The sequence below is a fragment of the Plecotus auritus genome (genome assembly GCF_963455305.1).
Source record: "Plecotus auritus genome assembly, chromosome: 7".
Lineage (NCBI taxonomy): Eukaryota > Metazoa > Chordata > Mammalia > Chiroptera > Vespertilionidae > Plecotus > Plecotus auritus.
Genome location: NC_137774.1, coordinates 142,236,958 through 142,255,833, shown reverse-complemented (window position 1 = coordinate 142,255,833; position 18,876 = coordinate 142,236,958). Strand labels below are relative to the sequence as shown.

The 18,876-nt window shown below is 43.7% G+C and overlaps 1 protein-coding gene across 3 annotated transcripts in view; it reads left to right on the top strand.

The window, feature by feature from the left end:
• The first annotated feature begins 7,284 nt into the window (after positions 1–7,284).
• Positions 7,285–18,876, top strand: part of SREK1 (splicing regulatory glutamic acid and lysine rich protein 1) — a 50,912-nt gene continuing 39,320 nt past the window's right edge. For 2 of the 3 annotated variants that reach the window (XM_080679823.1, XM_080679822.1), the window contains exon 1: positions 7,285–7,597. In XM_080679823.1, the coding sequence (XP_080535949.1) occupies positions 7,437–7,597 (161 nt within the window). In that variant the 5' untranslated portion in view covers positions 7,285–7,436. The remainder of the gene's footprint in view (positions 7,598–18,876) is intronic. The other variant, XM_080679825.1, reaches the window with a different exon arrangement.

Below are 18,876 nucleotides of genomic sequence, written 5' to 3'. Positions count from 1 at the left end.
GCCACCTCAAAATAAAAGACACACACAGGGTGAACATGAAGAGATGGAAAAAAATTTTCCATGCAAATGGAAAAGAAAAGAAAGCTGGAGTAGCAATACTCATATCCGACAAAATACACTTTAAAAAAATCATGCTAAGTGAAATAAGCCAGTTGGAGAAAGATAAATATCATATGCTCTCACTCATTTGTGGAATGTAATGAACAACATACACTGATGAACAAAAATAGAGCCGGGGGGAAAATATTCTAGAATATAATAGAAGTAATCCTGTTATTTACAGATTTTTAATATTTCCTACAACTTTTGTAATATCATACTACTAGAGGCCTGGTGCACGAAATTTGTGCACTGGGATGGGGGGCGTCCCTCAGCCCAGCCTTCCCCCTCTCACAGTCCAGGAGCCCTCAGGGGATGTCCTACTGACAGCTTAGGCCCGCTCTCCGTGGGAAGCGGGCCTAAGTTGCAGTCTGGCCTCCCTCTGCAGGAGGTGACCGGGCTGATCAGGGGAAGGCGCCACCCCCATCACCCCGCTGCTGCTGCCACTGCCAGCCACCGCAGCTGCCAAGGTGTTTTCATCAATATGGACTCCAGTCCCTTCACCATGAAAAATGACAAGTTTCTTTAGGCATTTTCAAGATGTGTCTTTCATAGGATATGACATTTCTTTCTTTCTTTTTTTTCTTTTTATCCTCACCTGAGGATATGTTTCCATTGATTTTTAGAGAGTGGGCAAGAGAGAAGGAAAGACAGAGAAACATCAATGTGAGAGGGACAGTTTGATTCAATGCCTCCTGCATGAGCCCTGACCTGGTCCCTGGCCTGGGAGGAGCCTGCAACCGTGCCCTTGATCAGAATCAAACCCGGACCCTGCAGTCCACAGGCCGAGGCTCTATCCACTGAGCCAAACCAGCTAGGGCAGGATATGGCATTTCTTAGCCCCTCCAGCAACAGACCTTCGTTTTTTTCCTCCAGGAGTGAGGTGGAAAAACCCTAGATTACCTTATTGGATTCTTATTACCCAAGTTACCAAGAACACTGTGAGTAGTGGTGTACAGGGAGCTTAGCCAATGAGCAGTCGGAAAAGGTGTTTCCTCTGCAACTCATGCGCAGAGGCCCTGGTGTTGTGTCCGCTGGGGTGGGGGTGTGCTCTGAGCTGCGCCACAGATGCTCAGAGCACGCCCTCACCCTTGGTGTTGCGGCTCCACTCCGGCCCGCCCCCAGCCCCAGCCTCCCTGCAGCCACTGGGGCTGGGGGAGGCATGCAGTCCCCTCCAGCCCATCTGGAGGCACAGCTCCTCCTGAGCCGGTTGTGATGCAGCCTCCTCCTGAGCCAGTCATGACGCCTTAAGACATCCCGGCTAATTTGCATATTACCTCTTTATAGATATAGATGTTAGTACAGTTTTGGTAATATTATTATACTTAAAATTCTTTTTTTCTTGAAATATTAATGTTTATTGCATGTAATATGTAAGATCATTTTTCTTGAATTGGTGATTATTGCATGTAACATTATCATATTTAAAATTGTTTTTCTTGAGATATTATTTATTGCATGTAACATTATTTTTTTTTTTAAATATACTTTATTGATATTTTACAGAGAGGAAGGGAGAGGGATAGAGAGCTAGAAACATCGATGAGAGAGAAACATCGATCAGCTGCCTCCTGCACACCTCCCACTGGGGATGTGCCCGCAACCAAGGTACATGCCCTTGACCGGAATCGAACCCGGGACCCTTCAGTCCACAGGCCGACGCTCTATCCACTGAGCCAAACCGGTTTCGGCTGCATGTAACATTATTTAACATGACTTTTCTTGAAATATTAAGTTTTATTGCATGTAACATTATTATATTTAAAAATGTTTTTCTTGAAATAAAAAAACCTGAAAAAATAAAATAAAAAATGCAAAAAAAAAAAACAAACCCAAAAACTTTTCCTCCCCTTACTTTTGTGACTCTCCTCCCTCCTTGTTTGGTTTTACTTGTCTTTGACTATTTGTTTCTTTAATATTACCCACTGCACTTCTGCTTATGTGTGCCTGGAATAGCTGTATCTACCCCCAAGCTTAAATCACTGTATCTTAGTTCTAGACAGTTTCCTGACATTTCTTTTCCAGAGTGTGTCCATAATGGATCTCAGTAGTTTCTGCTTCTTCCTCACAAAGCTGCTCTTCATATTTTTGGGCCTAAATTATAGCACTATTATACAGTCCTCCAGGGCCAGAAACATAAATTCCTTCTTCTGCTTTATCATCAATAGTAGATTACTAAATTTACTAAGTACTGCTTTTAGAACCAGTGGTTTTCAAAGTGGGGTTCTCAGATCACCACTGGCAGCAGCAGTATGTGGGAACTTGTTAGAAATTAAAATTCTCAGGCCCCATTCCAGACCTAATACGAAACTCTGGGGATGGAGACAGCAATCTGTGTTAATATGCCATCTAGGTGATTTTGATTCACCTTAAAGTCTGAGGGCCAGTATTCTAAACTAGAAGTTTTTAATCCTAGGAATCCATTTAGGAGGACCAAAAAGCACTTGTAATTGTGTCTACAACTGAATGTATATCTATATATACTTCTCTGAGTGGATAGCTTTTACTCCCTTTATTTTCAAATGATCAAGGAATCCATATTTAGGACTGCCCCTTGCTTTCCATTACCACCACTACCTAGCCTGTGATCCAGTTCCTTTGCGTCTGATTTGCACCCTTTTCAATGTATCTCCATGCTGCAGAGACAATAATTCTAACACATGATTTTGATCGTGGTTACTCTGCTGCTCCAGGCACTTCAATGGCTCCCAACAGCTTATGATTAAGTGATCTATTAGTATGACAAACACTACCTTTTATCAAGGCTTATTATTCTGAATGCCTTTCTAGTCAGTCTCAGCCTTTGGTCTAGCAATAGTAAATCTGAATATTCTGGAACTCATTTAGGCTCTCAGACCTCTCTGTCTTTGTATATTCCGCATGCTTATTCTGGAAGGCCCCTCACTACTACTCCCCTCCTCCTTGCCTGGCTAATTCCTATTTATTCAAGATTCAGTGCAACATCTCTCCTGGGAAGTTTTCCATTAAGACTAAGTTTAAGTGGCCCTCTTAGGTACTCTCATGACCTGTGCTTATCCCTCTGGTAGTAGTTCTCAAACATCTTTATACTCTTGAAAAGTATTGAAGACCCTAAGAGATTTATGGGTTGCAGAGATCTTCCCAATGATCACATATCTATAACAATAAAAGCGTAATAGAGAGAAACCAAGATGGCGGCATAGGTAAACACCTAAACTGCTGCCTCGCACAACAATTTCAAAACTACAACTAAAAGACAGAACGGACACCATCCAGAACCACAGGAAAGCTGGCTGAGTGAAAATTCTACAACTAGAAGGAAAGAGGAAAGCTCACAGAGAATTGGAGGTACGGCAAAGGGGCTTTGTGCGCGCAGAGAGGAAGGGCGGCTGAGAGCCTGGCTGACTTTCTCTGGCGGAAGGGGGAAGGAAGCTTCTGACCGCACTGAACCCCAGTTCTGACAGCACTGAACCCCAGTTCCGGGCGAACCCCTGGGGATCCACCCTCTTACGGGGGGGAGTCTGGACTCTCGGGCGGAGACTCAGGAGCCGGGGAAGGCGGAGGACTGAAAGTGCCCGCGCGCACGCGCCAGTGCGCACAAAGGCTGCGGAAGTTGCCACAGGCTTTCCCTAGTGGAGGGGAGTCAGAGGATTCTGACTGCACTGAGCCCCAGTTCTGACTGCAGTGAACCCCAGTTCCAGGAGAGCCCCTGGGGACCCACGCTCTTGTGGGGGAGTCTGGACTCTTGGGCGGAGACTCGGGAGCCTGGGAAGGCGGAGGACTGAAAGCACACATGCGTGCAAGGGCAAGGCTGACAGGAAGCCAAAACTGAGACTCCACCCCATCCAAGCTGAGCACAGAGGCTATTGCAATTTGGCAAGTCTAATCCTATAAGGCTGTCTCCAGCACCGAACTTCTCCCAGCATAGACACAGCTGATCCTTACAGCCAACTGGCCCGGAGGTGAATTCTTCCCAGTGATACCAACAACAATAAAGACTTAATTACAACAAGGCTGTACACACAGTCCACAAAGGGGTGCACCAAGAGTGTCCACCTCAGGTTAACTGGGGAAGCAGACCCACTGGGCCATATTGGAAACCTAGCACAAATATCTACCTTACCAACTCAGGGAATCAGTGAAAATGCGGGGTCAAAGAATCAGATCACAAACGAAAGAAATGGAGGAAAACAAACGACTGGATATAGAATTCAAAACCATGGTTATAAGACTTTTTAAGAATATCCTAGAAAAGGCCGATAAATATAACGAGACCCTCGAAGATATGAAAAAGGACCAACTAGAAATTAAGCATACACTGACTGAAATAAAAAATATTATACAGAGACCCAGAAACAGAATAGAGGAACCCAAGAATCAAGTCAAAGAATTGAAATACAAAGAAGCAAAAAACACTCAACCGAAAAAGCAAAAAGCAAAAAAAAAAATCCAAAAAGTTGAAGATAATGTAAGAAGACTCTGGGACAACTTCAAGCGTACCAACATCAGAATTATGGGGGTGCCAGAAGAAGAGAGAGAGCAAGATACTGAAAACCTATTTGAAGAAATAATGACCGAAAACTTCCCCCACCTGGTGAAAGAAATAGACTTACAAGTCCAGGAAGCCCACAGAACCCCAAACAAAAGGAATCCAAAGAGGACCACACCAAGACACATCATAATTAAAATGCCAAGAGCAAAAGACAAAGAGAGAATATTAAAAGCAGCAAGAGAAAAACAGTTAATTACCTACAAGGGAGCACCCATACGACTGTCAGCTGACTTCTCAACAGAAACTATGCAGGCCAGACGGGAGTGGCAAGAAATTTTCAATGTGATGAATAGCAAGAACCTACAACCAAGATTACTCTACCCAGCAAAGCTATCATTCAGAATTGAAGGGCAGATAAAGAGCTTCACAGATAAGAAAAAGCTGAAGGAGTTCATCACCACCAAACCAGTATTATATGAAATGCTGAAAGGTATTCTTAAAGAAGAGGAAGAAGAAAAAAGTAAAGAGAAAAATTATGAACAACAAATACATATCTATCAACAAGCGAACCTAAAAATCAAGTGAATTAAAAACCTGAGGAACAGAATAATCTGGTGAATATAATAGAATCAGGGGCATAGAAAGGGAGTGGACTGATAACTCTCAGGGGGAAAGGGGTATGGGGGTTCATGAAGAGAATGGACAAAAATCATACACCTATGGATGAGGACAGTGGGGGGGAGGTAAGGGCAGAAGGTGGGGTGGGAAATGGGTGGAGGGGAGCTATGGGGGGAAAAAGGAGAAATAATTGTAATAATCTGAATAAAGATTTATTTAAAAAAAAATAAATAAAAGCGTAATATGCTAATTAGACCAGACAGCCCAATGACCTTCCGGATGTCATCCCGGATGAAGCTGTGGTGGCGGGGGTCGAGGCAGAGGCAGGCGAGCGGTTAGGGGTGATGAGGCAGGCAGGCAGACGAGTGGTTAGGAGCCAGCGGTCCCGGATTCTGAGAGGGTGCAGGCTGGGCTGAGGGACCACCCCCTCCTGTGCACGAATTTCGTGCATCGGGCCTCTAGTTTCCTTATAATGTCAAAAGTACACTTGTTAACATGAGTGGTATTTACAGCAGAAAAGTCTTTAAGTACTGGAAAATTCTCAAGCTCAAGGTGGTGGATGTAAGTTTAACAAAATTTGGATTTTTGCGTGAAAACTCAAACTTACAAATGCTTATTCTGGAGACAACCATTTTCCTTGGGCATGCAGCAGAAGTACTTACCATTTCTTTACACATATTAAAATGAAATGTGTGCTAGGGTGAAGACTTAATAAAATTAGTAATCTTTACTTCTTTGTCATTCATTGTTATTCTTAAGTTAGTTAGCTGATTATTTTTTTAAAATATATTTCTAATGATTTCAGAGAAGAAGGGAGAGGAAGAGAGAGATAGAAACATCAATGATGAGGGAATCATTGATTGGCTGCCTCCTGCAAGTTGGACCAAGCCTGTGACCCAGGCCTGTACCCTGGACCAGAATTGAACCTTGGACCCTTCCGTCCGCAGGCCAACACTCTCCACTGAGCCAAACCTGCTAGGGTGTTAGTTAGCTTATTTTAAAAGTCTTACATTTTGTATGCAAGGAGAGCAGGTGAAGAATACAAAATTCTGCTATTAGTCCAGTTTGGTGCCACTGCCTTTTTTTTTTTTTTTTTTTTTAAATATTTTATTGGTATTTTACAGAGAGGAAGGGAGAGGGATAGAGAGCTAGAAACATCGATGAGAGAGAAACATCGATCAGCTGCCTCCTGCACACCCACCACTGGGGATGTGCCCGCAACCAAGGTACATGCCCTTGACCGGAATCGAACCTGGGACCCTTCAGTACGCAGGCCGATGCTCTATCCACTGAGCCAAACCGGTTTCGGCTGGTGCCACTGCCTTTATTCCTGCGAGAGTGCCAGCAGTTAAATCTATTGCTTTTACCCCGTCAGTGCAAACGTTAACGAAGTGAAAAAGGTAAACAAAGTCTTAATAAAAGGTTTGACCTTGTGAACCCACTGAACGTTGCCTCTAGGACCCTCAGAGTTCTGGGGATGGCATTTTCACATGCTACTGTTTCACATACTGCCGTAACTTTCTCTCATTAGGTTGCAAGTTTCTATGGGCCGTCTGTAACTGTTTTCTGTGTGCCCCTAAATATCTGGTGTATAAAACAATAAATATTAATACCTGGGGAATGAGCGCATAAATGACATTGTAAACAACGACCGCACAGACTTGATCTTACTACCTCTGTCCTTAATTTACACGTTTTGTAAAACTTTCCGAGTTTTTTTTTTTTTTTTTTTTTTTCACAATTATGAGGCCGGCCAATTTTTTTAAATAGTTGGGGTGAGGGAGCTGCCTATATATTAAAATGACGCCTTTATAGTTTGGTCAAATATTTATCTGTGATATCAGTAATTTCTCTCCCGCAACCGCAGGCCGTTCCCTAGTCCTATCTAGAGGCCGGAAAGAGCTGAGTTTCCTACATTTATAGGAGCACAAAAATTTGGCCCAGTTGCATCCGGGTGAAAAAAGGCCATACACCCCTTAGGGGAGAAGAGGAGCAAGAGCCACTGCCTCGCAGACAGTAAGCCCCAGGCCGTAGCCTCGCGAGATCTGCCGCGTTGCCAGAGAGACGCTTCCGGCGGCGCGCGCAGCCCCGGGAGCAGGCGAGTTGGGAAGTGAGCGGCTAGACCTGACCGCCGCCGGGAACTCGCCAGCGGGGGCGCGCTCGTGGCCGCGCGTGCTCCGCTTTCCCGGCTCCGTCGCTGACGCGTCGCAGACGTTGGGAAACTGAAGGGAGCAGCCGTGGGAGCGGGATGAACAGCGGCGGCGGCTTCGGTTTGGGCTTAGGCTTCGGCCTCACCCCTACGACGGTGATTCAGGTGACGAACCTGTCATCGGCGGTGACCAGCGAGCAGATGCGGACGCTTTTTTCCTTCCTAGGAGAAATCGAGGAGCTGCGGCTCTACCCCCCGGAGTAAGTGCTCGAGCTCGGCGGGGGGAGGGGCGCGGGCGCCATGGGGACCTGGGGACTGGCGCGGGGGAGCGTGGACGGGGGCGCGCGGTGCCCGTCACGTGACCGCCCGGCCTTACCTGGGTGCCCACGTTTGATTAGGGCGGCGAGGGCACCGCGGTCCCACCTTTTTTGGTAGCCGAGCGTTGGGGGCTTAATCTCTGCACCGAGCTCTTACAAAGGCTGCCTTTTTTCGTGCCTCCAGGACTAGTGCTCGCCGCCGAATCCTGCGATTCGGGGTCTCTCCCTCCCCTTTTTTCCAGAACTTAAGATGGCCGCAGGTGGGCCCCGAACTGCGCTCCGGGCGGACGCCTGGTGCGCGATGCGAAAATCGCGGGGACTGCGCCTGAGAACTGTCCCGTTCTTCGGGCCTAATGCCAGGCCGTTATTGCTGACGGGGGAGCCTGGAATTGCTTGGAATTAGGCTATGTTTGTTCTCAGGGCGGTGTTGACAAATTTAGCATCTTCTCGGTCAGCTTAACCGAGCCCATCCATGTGGTTAAACATCAGGTCTAGTCACCCTTTTGGCAGCAGATTAATTTTTCCTCCTGGAAGGTCACACTGTCCTAACCCTTCCAGAAAAAGTATTAGTTGGTGCAGGATTATCTCTGCTGCATATTCTTAAAAGTCCAGATATGCCAGGTCGCGGACACTTCCTAAGTAGTGTGTTTTGAAGTAAGATTTCCCTTTTACAATACTCTCTACTCAGAATTTGTAAGGGGTTTATGGGTGGTTCAAATTCTTACACGCATAAAGTTTTTCTTTTTAAATGATAGAGCTTAGAATCTTAAAATCCTCAACATTTTGTTTTTTCTGTCTAAATCCTGTGAGAGAGCAGTTGTCCAGTATTTTTTTTTTTAAATTTGTGTTTGACTTTTTGCTTTATTTCAGTGAAGCATGTAAATCTTTCTTTAGGTTTTCTGTCTATTTGTATATCGCATTGCTACTTCCTAGGTATTGATAAAAGTTGGCTCAAAAAGCCCTCTACTTTTTGTTTTGAAGTAATTTATGCATACAAGAAAGTTGAAAGAACACTCAGGTTTCCTTCACCTGCGTTCATCGCTTGCCACAGTTGATTTCTTTCTGCCTGTCTCCCCCTTCTCATCTCCACCTCTCCTCTCCCACCTTCCCATGTGCAGTAGTTGTAGACACTATAGCCATTCATCCCTCAACATTTAAGTATGTAACTCTTAAGAAAAGCACAGTCTCCTACAATACCACACTATTTACCTGTCCAAGGAATTTAACATTAATAAGTAATATGTTTATAGTTAAATTCTCCCAAATATTCTAATAATGTTTTTTCTTTTTTTTGATCTAGATTGTAATCAGACTCCACCCATTGCATTTGGTTATCTCCTTTAATCTAGAACAGCCCCCTGTCACCTTTTTAAAAGTCATGACATTGATACTATGTCTTGTAGTTTGTTTTGTAGAATGACTCATAATCTGGGTTTATATAGATTGCTTCTACATGAATACATTCAGGTGATATTTTACCAAGCATACTTCATAAGTGTACGGACACGTACATCTTTGTTGACTAGCTGTGGCATATATAGCTTTGAACATCTTATTTAACTTTTGAAAATGCTTTCTGCTATCCATTTAAGCACTGGAAACTTCTTAATAATTGAGAAGTGCTTGGAGGAGTGCTGTATCCTGCAAAAATTGGAATCATGCAGTAAAGATATTTTGTATATAAATCTTTGTAAACTAACCTTGCTTGTAAGGTTGTGGTAATAAGGTATCTTGTAGGTAGAGCTACATCACAGAATAGTCTTCATTGGCAACATAGTACTACTTACATAATTGAAATGTGGGCTTGGGTGGCAACATGCTGCCAGTAATTATCTGACACTTGATAATGAACTGTTTTTTGAGATCAAGTGTTAATTACTTGCCCTTTAAAAGTCAAAGAGAATAAAGAGCTCTTTATTTAAACACTAGAGGCTCAGTGCAGAAAATTTGTGCATGGGTAGTGTCCCTAGCTATTGCCGGCCACCGGCCGGGGCCTACCTTTCCCAGCTGTCAGCCACCTGCAGGGGCCTTCCTTCATTCCACACTGCCTACTGGTGGTCAGGGCACGTCATAGCAAGTGATGGAACTCCCAGTCGGTTGAACTCCCGAGGGGACACTTTGCATATTAGGCTTTTATATATATATAAAACTAATATGTTTAATGAAACTGTAACAAATATAACACATATGGGCCAGGCAAAATCCTTAACCAGTTTTCCATAAGTACAATCCCTTATTCCTGTTTTTAAAAAATATTGATATACTTTACTAACAGCATGTGTTCTGCTCTGTAATGAAGTCATTATAATATGGTCGATACATTACAGATGTGTTTGCAGGTTTGGGCTGAAATGGATAAAAATGCAATAGTAGTAGTTGTATGGAAGATACACATTTGAGTGTTAATGACAGTATGAAATTTTTGCAGCAAGCTTTTTATTGAGGTATAATGTGCAACAAAAGAGTGCATGGATAAGTCTCTTTATCCCAAGTGAACATTTCTGTGTAACCAGCACCCAGATCAGAATTGTCTACATCCTAGAATTGTGCTTCCCTTCAAAGGGTGATCCTGTCCCTGATTTCTAATACTATTTCTAACATCAACACTGTTGATTTTTTGCTTGCTGGTTTTCTTCTCTCTGGTCTTCAAAAGTACTAATAAGGCAAAATCTGTCAACTAGTTAAGTTTAGTTAAAAAAATATAACCAATATAGTCACTTTATGAACATTAAAGAGAAATACCACCTTATCAAAACCTCTCTCCATTTCCATGTGTTTTCTTCAAGTCCTTTTTATATGTGTTTATTTTAATATGGTGTGATCAAAGGATTTATACAAATAAGCATTTTTCAGTGCTTATAATATTTTACAGACAAATCTATCCTTAGTGTTTGTGTCATTGAAATTATATCATTGGAGATGTATTGGCTGCCTGTTTTGCTTTGGGGGTGTGTGTGTGTGTAAGTCAGTGGGTTTTAGGGAGAAGCAAGCATGTGAAATGTGTACTTTTGATTGTCAACAATAATTGGAGGGCCTTCTGGCATTTATTGGATAAGTGTCATTCATATTAGAAAGTCTTATACAAGGAAGAATTGTGCCATACAGAGGATCACTGGAGCCCTACTGAGAAACCCTGTTACAATTCATGTGTCACTATTTTCATACATAAAACTATGTACTTTGTCCATGTTTTTGGTGATAGAACCTCAGAGGGTGTGTATTAATATAATAAAATATTGGATATATTATTACCAACTTGCTTTTTAAAAAATTGTGCAGTGTCATCATGTTTAATGAAAGACAAAATAACCAGTTAGGGCCAGGAAATTTAAAATATACTCAAAAAGCTGGTTTGTGATTTCTGCATAAATCCTCAGAAATTCTGACTTAAAAACAACAACAGTTGTAGAAAGTCTTATATTTTAAAAAACAAAATTCAACAAATGAGGTCAAAGTATAATCTGCTATTTGGATACTGCTTTAGAGGCATACATTTAGACCAAATGAAAAATGTAACCTGCTTTCAAAAAGTAAACATTTCATTATAAAATGATAATCCTATTAAATTAAAAACATCTATTTAATAGCTTATACATACTAGAGAGAAAGCTTTACTTCTTTATTTAATTTTGTTTTTTCCATCACCATTTACTCCCTCTTCCACCTAGAGAGAAAACTTTAAATATAAGATTTGAAAACATCCTGATATATAAATAAATAAATACACATTTGTTTGCTGAGATACTAATTATCTGTACTTACGCTTGCTACTGTATCATAATTTACCTATCACAGTGGTCGGCAAACACATTAGTCAACAGAGCCAAATATCAACAGTACAACGATTGAAATTTCTTTTGAGAGCCAAATTTTTTAAAATTCTTCTAACGCCACTTCTTCAAAATAGACTCGCCCAGGCTGTGGTATTTTTTTTTTTATATATATATTTTATTGATATTTTACAGAGAGGAAGGGAGAGGGATAGAGAGCTAGAAACATCGATGAGAGAGAAACATCTATCAGCTGCCTCCTGCACACCTCCCACTGGGGATGTGCCCGCAACCAAGGTACATGCCCTTGACTGGAATCGAACCCGGGACCCTTGAGTCCGCAGGCCGACGCTCTATCCACTGAGCCAAACCGGTTTCGGCCAGGCTGTGGTATTTTGTGGAAGAGCCACACTCAAGGGGCCAAAGAGCCATATGTGGCTCGCGAGCCGCAGTTTGCCGACCACTGGCCTATCATATTAAAAATAAAAGTGTTACTACCTCTTCTGAAAAGCTCAAGTGTTTACATTTGTATAAGTAACTATAAATTGATCTTTACTCTCTGTTTTAAGGAAGGTAATTGGAGATAAAAGTGAAGAAAATGCTTAAAGCAATGGTGTAGCCATATCTACTACCCGTGCTCCTATGATAATGCTTTTCAGAATAGACCAGAATTTTTTCATTTGTTCCTGGACTTAATCTTGGTGGCATGTTTTAACAGGCGTCCTCAAACTACGGCCCGAGGGCCACATGCAGCCCGCTGAGGACATTTATTCGGCCTGCCGGGTGCTGCTGCCTGTCCTGCTTAGCAGCCGACTGGTCCCAGGCCCATAGTGTGCATAGGAATTTGTTCATAGTTTTTTTTTTAAACTATAGTCCGGCCCTCCAACAGTCTGAGGGACAGTGAACTGGCCCCTGTTTAAAAAGTTTGAGGACCCCTGTTTTAACATGTAGTTGCTTTACTGACCAGACTCACATTTTCTAGTGATAAGGGTTTTTGAAGTGATATGGGTTTCAAACAGGGTATTTGGAAATATATTTTAGTTTTCACCAGTTATTATTTAGGTTTTCATTCTTTACCAAAAAGATCTGTCAATTTGGAAAATGTAGTTTCAGTGGTGGTTTGTCAGATTCTAAATTTCAGTCCTAAAAGAGAGTATACTGGTACTTGTTGCAGTTGCTAGGACTTTAGTAGCTGATTGTAATCAGATTATTTTTTGGTTGCAAAAGATAGAAACAGTGCTATGCACCCTATTTCAAGAAGAGACATTGAAAAAAATGGAGATTTCATTAAATTGAATAAAGACGAGTACAGCCAGGCCTCATGAGACCTGGGACTGGGAATCAAAAAGGTTTCAGCATCTAAGCCTTATTAAGGTATAAAGCCTCTTCTTAGAGCTTTGTGAGCTCAGTTTGTTTCGGTGTGTTTGCTCAATTTCTTTACGGACCTATTCTCTACCCATCTGGCATCTGATTCAAGCCCTGACTCAAAGTGACGTTACAGGCAAAAGAAAGAGAATCTGATTGTTGCCAGTTAATTTGGTCAAGCCACGCAAATTATAGGTTGCTAGCTAGCCAGTGAAATGTGGCTGATCAGTTTTGGCTTAAAGTTTACATCTGTTGAGGGTTTCACATGCTGAAAGTACATAGAATGTTTTGGTAGCACATATAGGATGGGTACCTAATCACTTTGATATCTTAAAATGGCTTTCCAGGAAACTTGAGCCTTGAAGAAAAGTGGAATTGCCATTCAAAAAGGGAGTTACAGAAGACATCATAAACAAATGGAACATTATGTACAAAGATGGCCTAGATGTTCTGGATGTGTTCTGGGAACCACAAGTGTTTTTATGCCTGGATTTTTGGGCGCATTTAGATGATAAGCAAGGACAGAGGGTGTCTTTGAAGAAATTTAAGCAATGGAATGACATGATGACATTTAGGGTTTAGAATGATCAATGGCAGCTTTTGTGGAAGACCATTCATTAGGAGTTAGGATGTAGGCAGTATGATTGGTTAGGAGTCATTGTAGTAATACAGATTAGAAATGATGAAGCCTGAATTAATGCAACACTGGATTTAGTGAACAATTGTATGAGGAAAGAGAGAAAGGTCAAGGAGGGAAACAACCCCCAAATCTCAGGAGTTTGATTAAAAAAAGATTATTTCTGCCCTGGACAGTTTGGCTCAGTGGATAGAGCATCGGCCTGTGGACTGAAGGGTCCCTGGTTCAATTCTGGCCAAGGGTACATGCCTGGGTTGCGGGCTCGATCCCCAGTGGGGGGCGTGCAGGAGACAGCTGATCATGATTCTCTCATCATTGATGTTTCTATCTCTATCCCTCTCCCTTCCTCTCTGAAATCAATAAAAAAATATTTAAAAAAAGATTATCCTATCAAATAAAAGAGTAATATGCAAATTAACCATCACTCTGACACACCCACAAGCCACGCCCACAAGCCAATCAGGAGCGAATATGCAAATAAACCCACCCAAGATGGCTACGGCCACAGAGAGCAGGAGGGAGGCTTGGGTTTCCCCGGCAATGGAGGAAGCCAAGCTTTCCGCCTGCCCTTGCTGACCTAGGCCTCCACTCAAGGCTACAAAGTTTCAATGATAGAAGATACATAAACCCAAACAGAAATGGCGGCAGCCACGGAGCTGGAAAGAGCAGGAGGCTAGGGTTTCCCCCGGTGATGGAGGAAGCCAAGCTTTCCTCACACCCTGGCCGGCCCAGGCCTCCACTTAAGGCTACAAAGTTTCAATTATAGAAGATACATAAATCCAAAAAAAAAAAAAATGGCTGCTGCCACAGAGCAAGCAGAAGGCTTGGCTCCGCTCCAGGCTACAAAGTTTCAATTGTAGAAGATAAATAAACCCCAGATACCAGGGCCTCCGCTTGGGTCGCCAGGGAGCGTGGCCGGCCTGCAAACCACCACAGGCCCCTTGCCCAGGCCGCCTCACGCCCCAAGGGAACCCCCACCCTGATCCGGGACTCCCTTCAGGGCAAACCAGCTGGCCCCAACCCGTGCACCAGGCCTCTGTCCTATCTAATAAAAGAGTAATATGCAGATTGACCATCACTCCAACACACAAGATGGCTGCCCCCATGTGGTCAAAGATCCTGCCCCCATGTGGACACAAGATGGCCACCACAAGATGGCCAGCAAGGGAGGGCAGTTGGGAGGGACCAGGCCTGCAAGAGAGGGCAGTTGTGGGCGATCAGGCCAGCAGGGGAGGGCAGTTGGGAGGGACCAGGCCTGCAAGGGAGGGCAGTTGGGGGCGATCAAGCCTGCAGGGGAGGGCAGTTAGGGCTGACCAAGCCAGCAGATGAGGGAAGTTGGGGGCGACCAAGCCTGCACGGAAAGGCAGTTGGGAGGGACCCAGGCCTGCAGAGGAGAGCAGTTGGGGGGGACCAGGCCTGTAGGGGAGGGCAGTTAGGGGTGACCAGGCCTTCAGGGGAGGGCAGTTAGGGGTGACCAGGCCTGCAGGGGAGGGCAGTTATGGGCAAACAGGCTGGCAGGGGAGCAGTTAGGCATCAATCAGGCTGGCAGGGGAGTGGTTAGGGGGTGATCAGGCTGGCAGGCAGAAGCGGTTAGGGGCAATCAGGAAGGCAGGCAGGCGAGCAGTTGGGAGCCAGCAGTCCTGGATTGTGAGAGGAATGTCCGACTGCCCGTTTGGGATCGGGCTTAAACAGGCAGTTGGACATCCCTCGAGGGGTCCCAGATTGGAGAGGGTGCAGACTGGGCTGAGGGACACCCCCCTCCCCCGTGCACGAATTTCGTGCACCGGGCCTCTATTTTCTTATAATAAATTGGTATGGTGGGGAACTCATTGTGGTCACTCCTTCTGGGATGAAGCTGATGTATCAGCCACTCATCTCTTGAATGTTGCTGGTCACTGGCAGAGGAAAAGAGCTGAGCAATGGCTCTTAAAACTACTGAATAGTGACATGGCAGTTCTGCTTGAATTTAATTGGCCAAAGCAATTTGCATGGCTACATTTAACTTCAAAGAACAAAGCAATGGAATGTTACCATGTAGCCAGAAGCAGATTTGGAAATATTTGGTGAATAGTACTAATTGTGTTCACATTAGTGACTCCCAGATTTCTGACTTGGGTAATGTGGTATCTTTAACTGAGATACGAAGTACAGGACAATGGATAGGACTGGTGAGGAAGGAGAAGGATGAGTTTTAAGACTGAATAATGGTAGGCCCAGTGACTATCAAGGTGTAGTATTTCAGAAGGCTCTTGGATCTGGGACTCTAGGGCTAAGAGAGACCTAAGTTGGAGACTTGGTAATGTAAAGGAATTAATTGTGGATGTGTGTATTTAACCTCAGTGACATGAAGTGGTTGGCTTAGCCGTTGAGTTGGGGGCCGGGGGAGGGCGAGTTGGAGTGGGCTGGCCTGAAACCTGAATTGGATGGCATTAGGCAGGCGTGAATTGAGTTGAGTTAGGTTGGGTGAGAAAGAGGTAGCTCTATTTTTATATCTGCAACTTTAATTAGCCTAGATATGTTAATAATATGAGTAGTTTCAGGTTCCAAATGCAAATATATTTTAGCACATTTTATATTTTAAAATATATTTTTAATTGATTTGAGAAGAGAGGGAAAGAGATGGAAACATCAGTGATGAGAGAGAATCATTGATTGGCTGCTTCCTGCATGCTCCACACTGGAGATTTAGCCCGCAACCCCTGAATGTGCCCTAATGGGGAAATCGAACTGTGATCTCCTGGTTCATAGGTCCACGTTCAACCTCTGAGCCACACCAGCTGGGCTATCACAGTTTTTGATCAACAGCATAAATAGGTATATTTAACCAGTATCAAGATGGATTTGCTGCTATATGTGAAAGATTTTTTTAATTTAAAAAAGGGTGAATATTTACTATTTAAATAGTGTATTAAGATTGTTTTAAAATTCTTGATTAATTGAATGGTAAAGGTTGCTTGAAATTTGGAAATTAGATGATTAGACTTTTAAGTTCTATCTTTGCCATTTATTTAAATTTAGGATTATGGTAAATGTCCTTGACCTGTTTTATAACTAAACTAGAGGCCCAATGCACTAAAATTCGTGCAAGAGTAGGCCTTCCTTCCCCTGGCTGTTGGCACCGGCTTCCCTCTGGTACCCAGGAACTGGGCTTCCCTCCTCTGGCTGCTGGCAGGCACCTGGGACCCGGGTTGGCTTCCCTCCGGCCCCAGCTTCGTCAGGAAGGATGTTCGGAATGACGTCTGGAAGACATCCGGTCTAATTAGTATATTACCCTTTTATTATTATAGATTGCTGTTATTGCACAAGGCATATCTGATATTTTTAAAAAATCTCTTCTTTTTTAGTATGAAAAACCTTAATGTTTTAAAGTATTGTACATTTATGTTATATACTAGGTATACCAGGTGTACCGGTTAATAATAATGTGGATTTTGTAATCAAAGAAAACACGGTAATTTCAAAAGAATCATCAAAGTGCTTTTTTCAAAGTAATGTGCAATGCTAGCTACAGATTTCCCCCTTCTTTCAGGTAATTTGTGGATACTGTCCCAATAGAACTTTTCCTTGTTTTGAGGCACACCATTCAGAGACCCAATTTTCCATTTCTTCGTACGTTTTTAAGTGCTGCTTAGAAAGTGCGTGTGCCATCAATCGGAACAAGTGGTAATCTGAAGGAGCAAGGTCTGGTGAATACGGCGGGTGGGTTAATGCTTCCCAGGAAAGTTCTTTTAACATGTCTTTAACTGGTTTTGAAGTGTGTGATGGTGCGTTATCATGAAGCAAAATTACTTTGCCGTGTCTTCTGGCACATTCTGGTCATTTCACGATCAAAGTGTGGTTCAAATTGATTATTTGTTGTCAGTAGCAATCAGTATTAATGGTTTCACCTGGTTTTAGAAGCTCATAATACACCACACCTTCCTGATCCCACCAAATGCAGAGCATTGTCTTCTTTCTGAAGCGATTTGGCCTTGCAGTTGATGTTGATGGTTGACCTGGATCAAGCCATGATTTTGTGCGTTTGGGATTCTCAAGTCCACTTTTCATCGCCAGTCACAATTTGATGCAAAAAAGACTTTCTTTCGTGCCACTGAAGCAACATTTTACTGATGACTTTTCGGTTTCCCATTTGTCTTTCGTTCAGTTGATGTGGCACCCTTTTTCCTTCCTTTAAAATCTTTCGCATTGCTTGTAAACAATAGGAAATTATTTGCTGAGCAATGTTTAATCGTTCAGCAAATTGTTTTTGAGTTTGACACGCGTCTTCATCCAATAATGCTTGTAATTGTTGGTCTTCAAACTTTTTTGGTTGACCTGGACGTTCTTTGTCTTTTACATTGAAATCATCACTTTCAAAGCGTTTAAACCAGTGTTCACAAGTATCTTGAGACTAGAGGCCTGGTGCATGAAATTTGTGCACGGGGGGAGTGGGTTGTGTCCCTCAGCCCAGCCTGCACCCTCTCCAATCTGAGACCCCTTGAGGGATGTCTGACCACCCGTTTAGGCCCTATTCCGGTGTTGGACATCCCTCTCACAACCCAGGACTGCTGGCTCCCAACTGCTTGCCTGCCTCTGCCTGATTGCCCCTACCACTTCTGCCTGCCAACCTGATCACCCCCTAACCACTCCCTTGCCAGCCTGATCGACGCCTAACTGCTCCCCAGCTGGCCCAATTGCCCCTAACTGCCCTCCTCTGCTCGCCTGGTCACCCCTAACTGCCCTCCCCTGCCAGTCTGGTTGCCCCTAACTGCCCTCCCCTGCAGGCCTGGCCCCCCGCAACTGCCCTTCCCTGCAGGCCTGGGTTCCCCCCAACTGCCCTCCCTTTCTGTCCTGGTCTCCCCCAACTGCCCTCCTCTGCTGGCCTGGTCACCCCTAACTGGCCACAACTACCCTCCCCTGCAGGCCATCTTGTGGCGGCCATCTTGTGTCCACATGGGGGCAGCCATCTTTGACCACGTGGGGGTGGCCATCTTGTGTCTTGGAGTGACGGTCAATTTGCATATTACTTTTTTTTAAAAATAAAACTTGCTTCTTTTTTAAAAAAATATATTTTATTGATTTTTTACAGAGAGGAAGAGAGAGGGATAGAGAGTTAGAAACATCGATGAGAGAGAAACATCGATCAGCTGCCTCCTGCACACCCCCTACTGGGAATGTGCCCGCAACCAAGGTACATGCCCTTGACCGGAATCGAACCTGGGACCCTTCAGTCTGCAGGCCGATGCTCTATCCACTGAGCCAAACCGGTTAGGGCTGCATATTACTTTTTATTAGATAGGATGGAGCATGTTCACCATAAGCTTCCTGTAGTATACGATAACTTTCAGCAGCACTTTTCTTCAAAATAATGAATTAAAGCTTCCCACAAATGCTTTTTTTTTTTTGGCACGAAATTCGACATTTTTAAGCGTAAAAATATGTTAACACCTTCAGCAAATTTGACATACGAA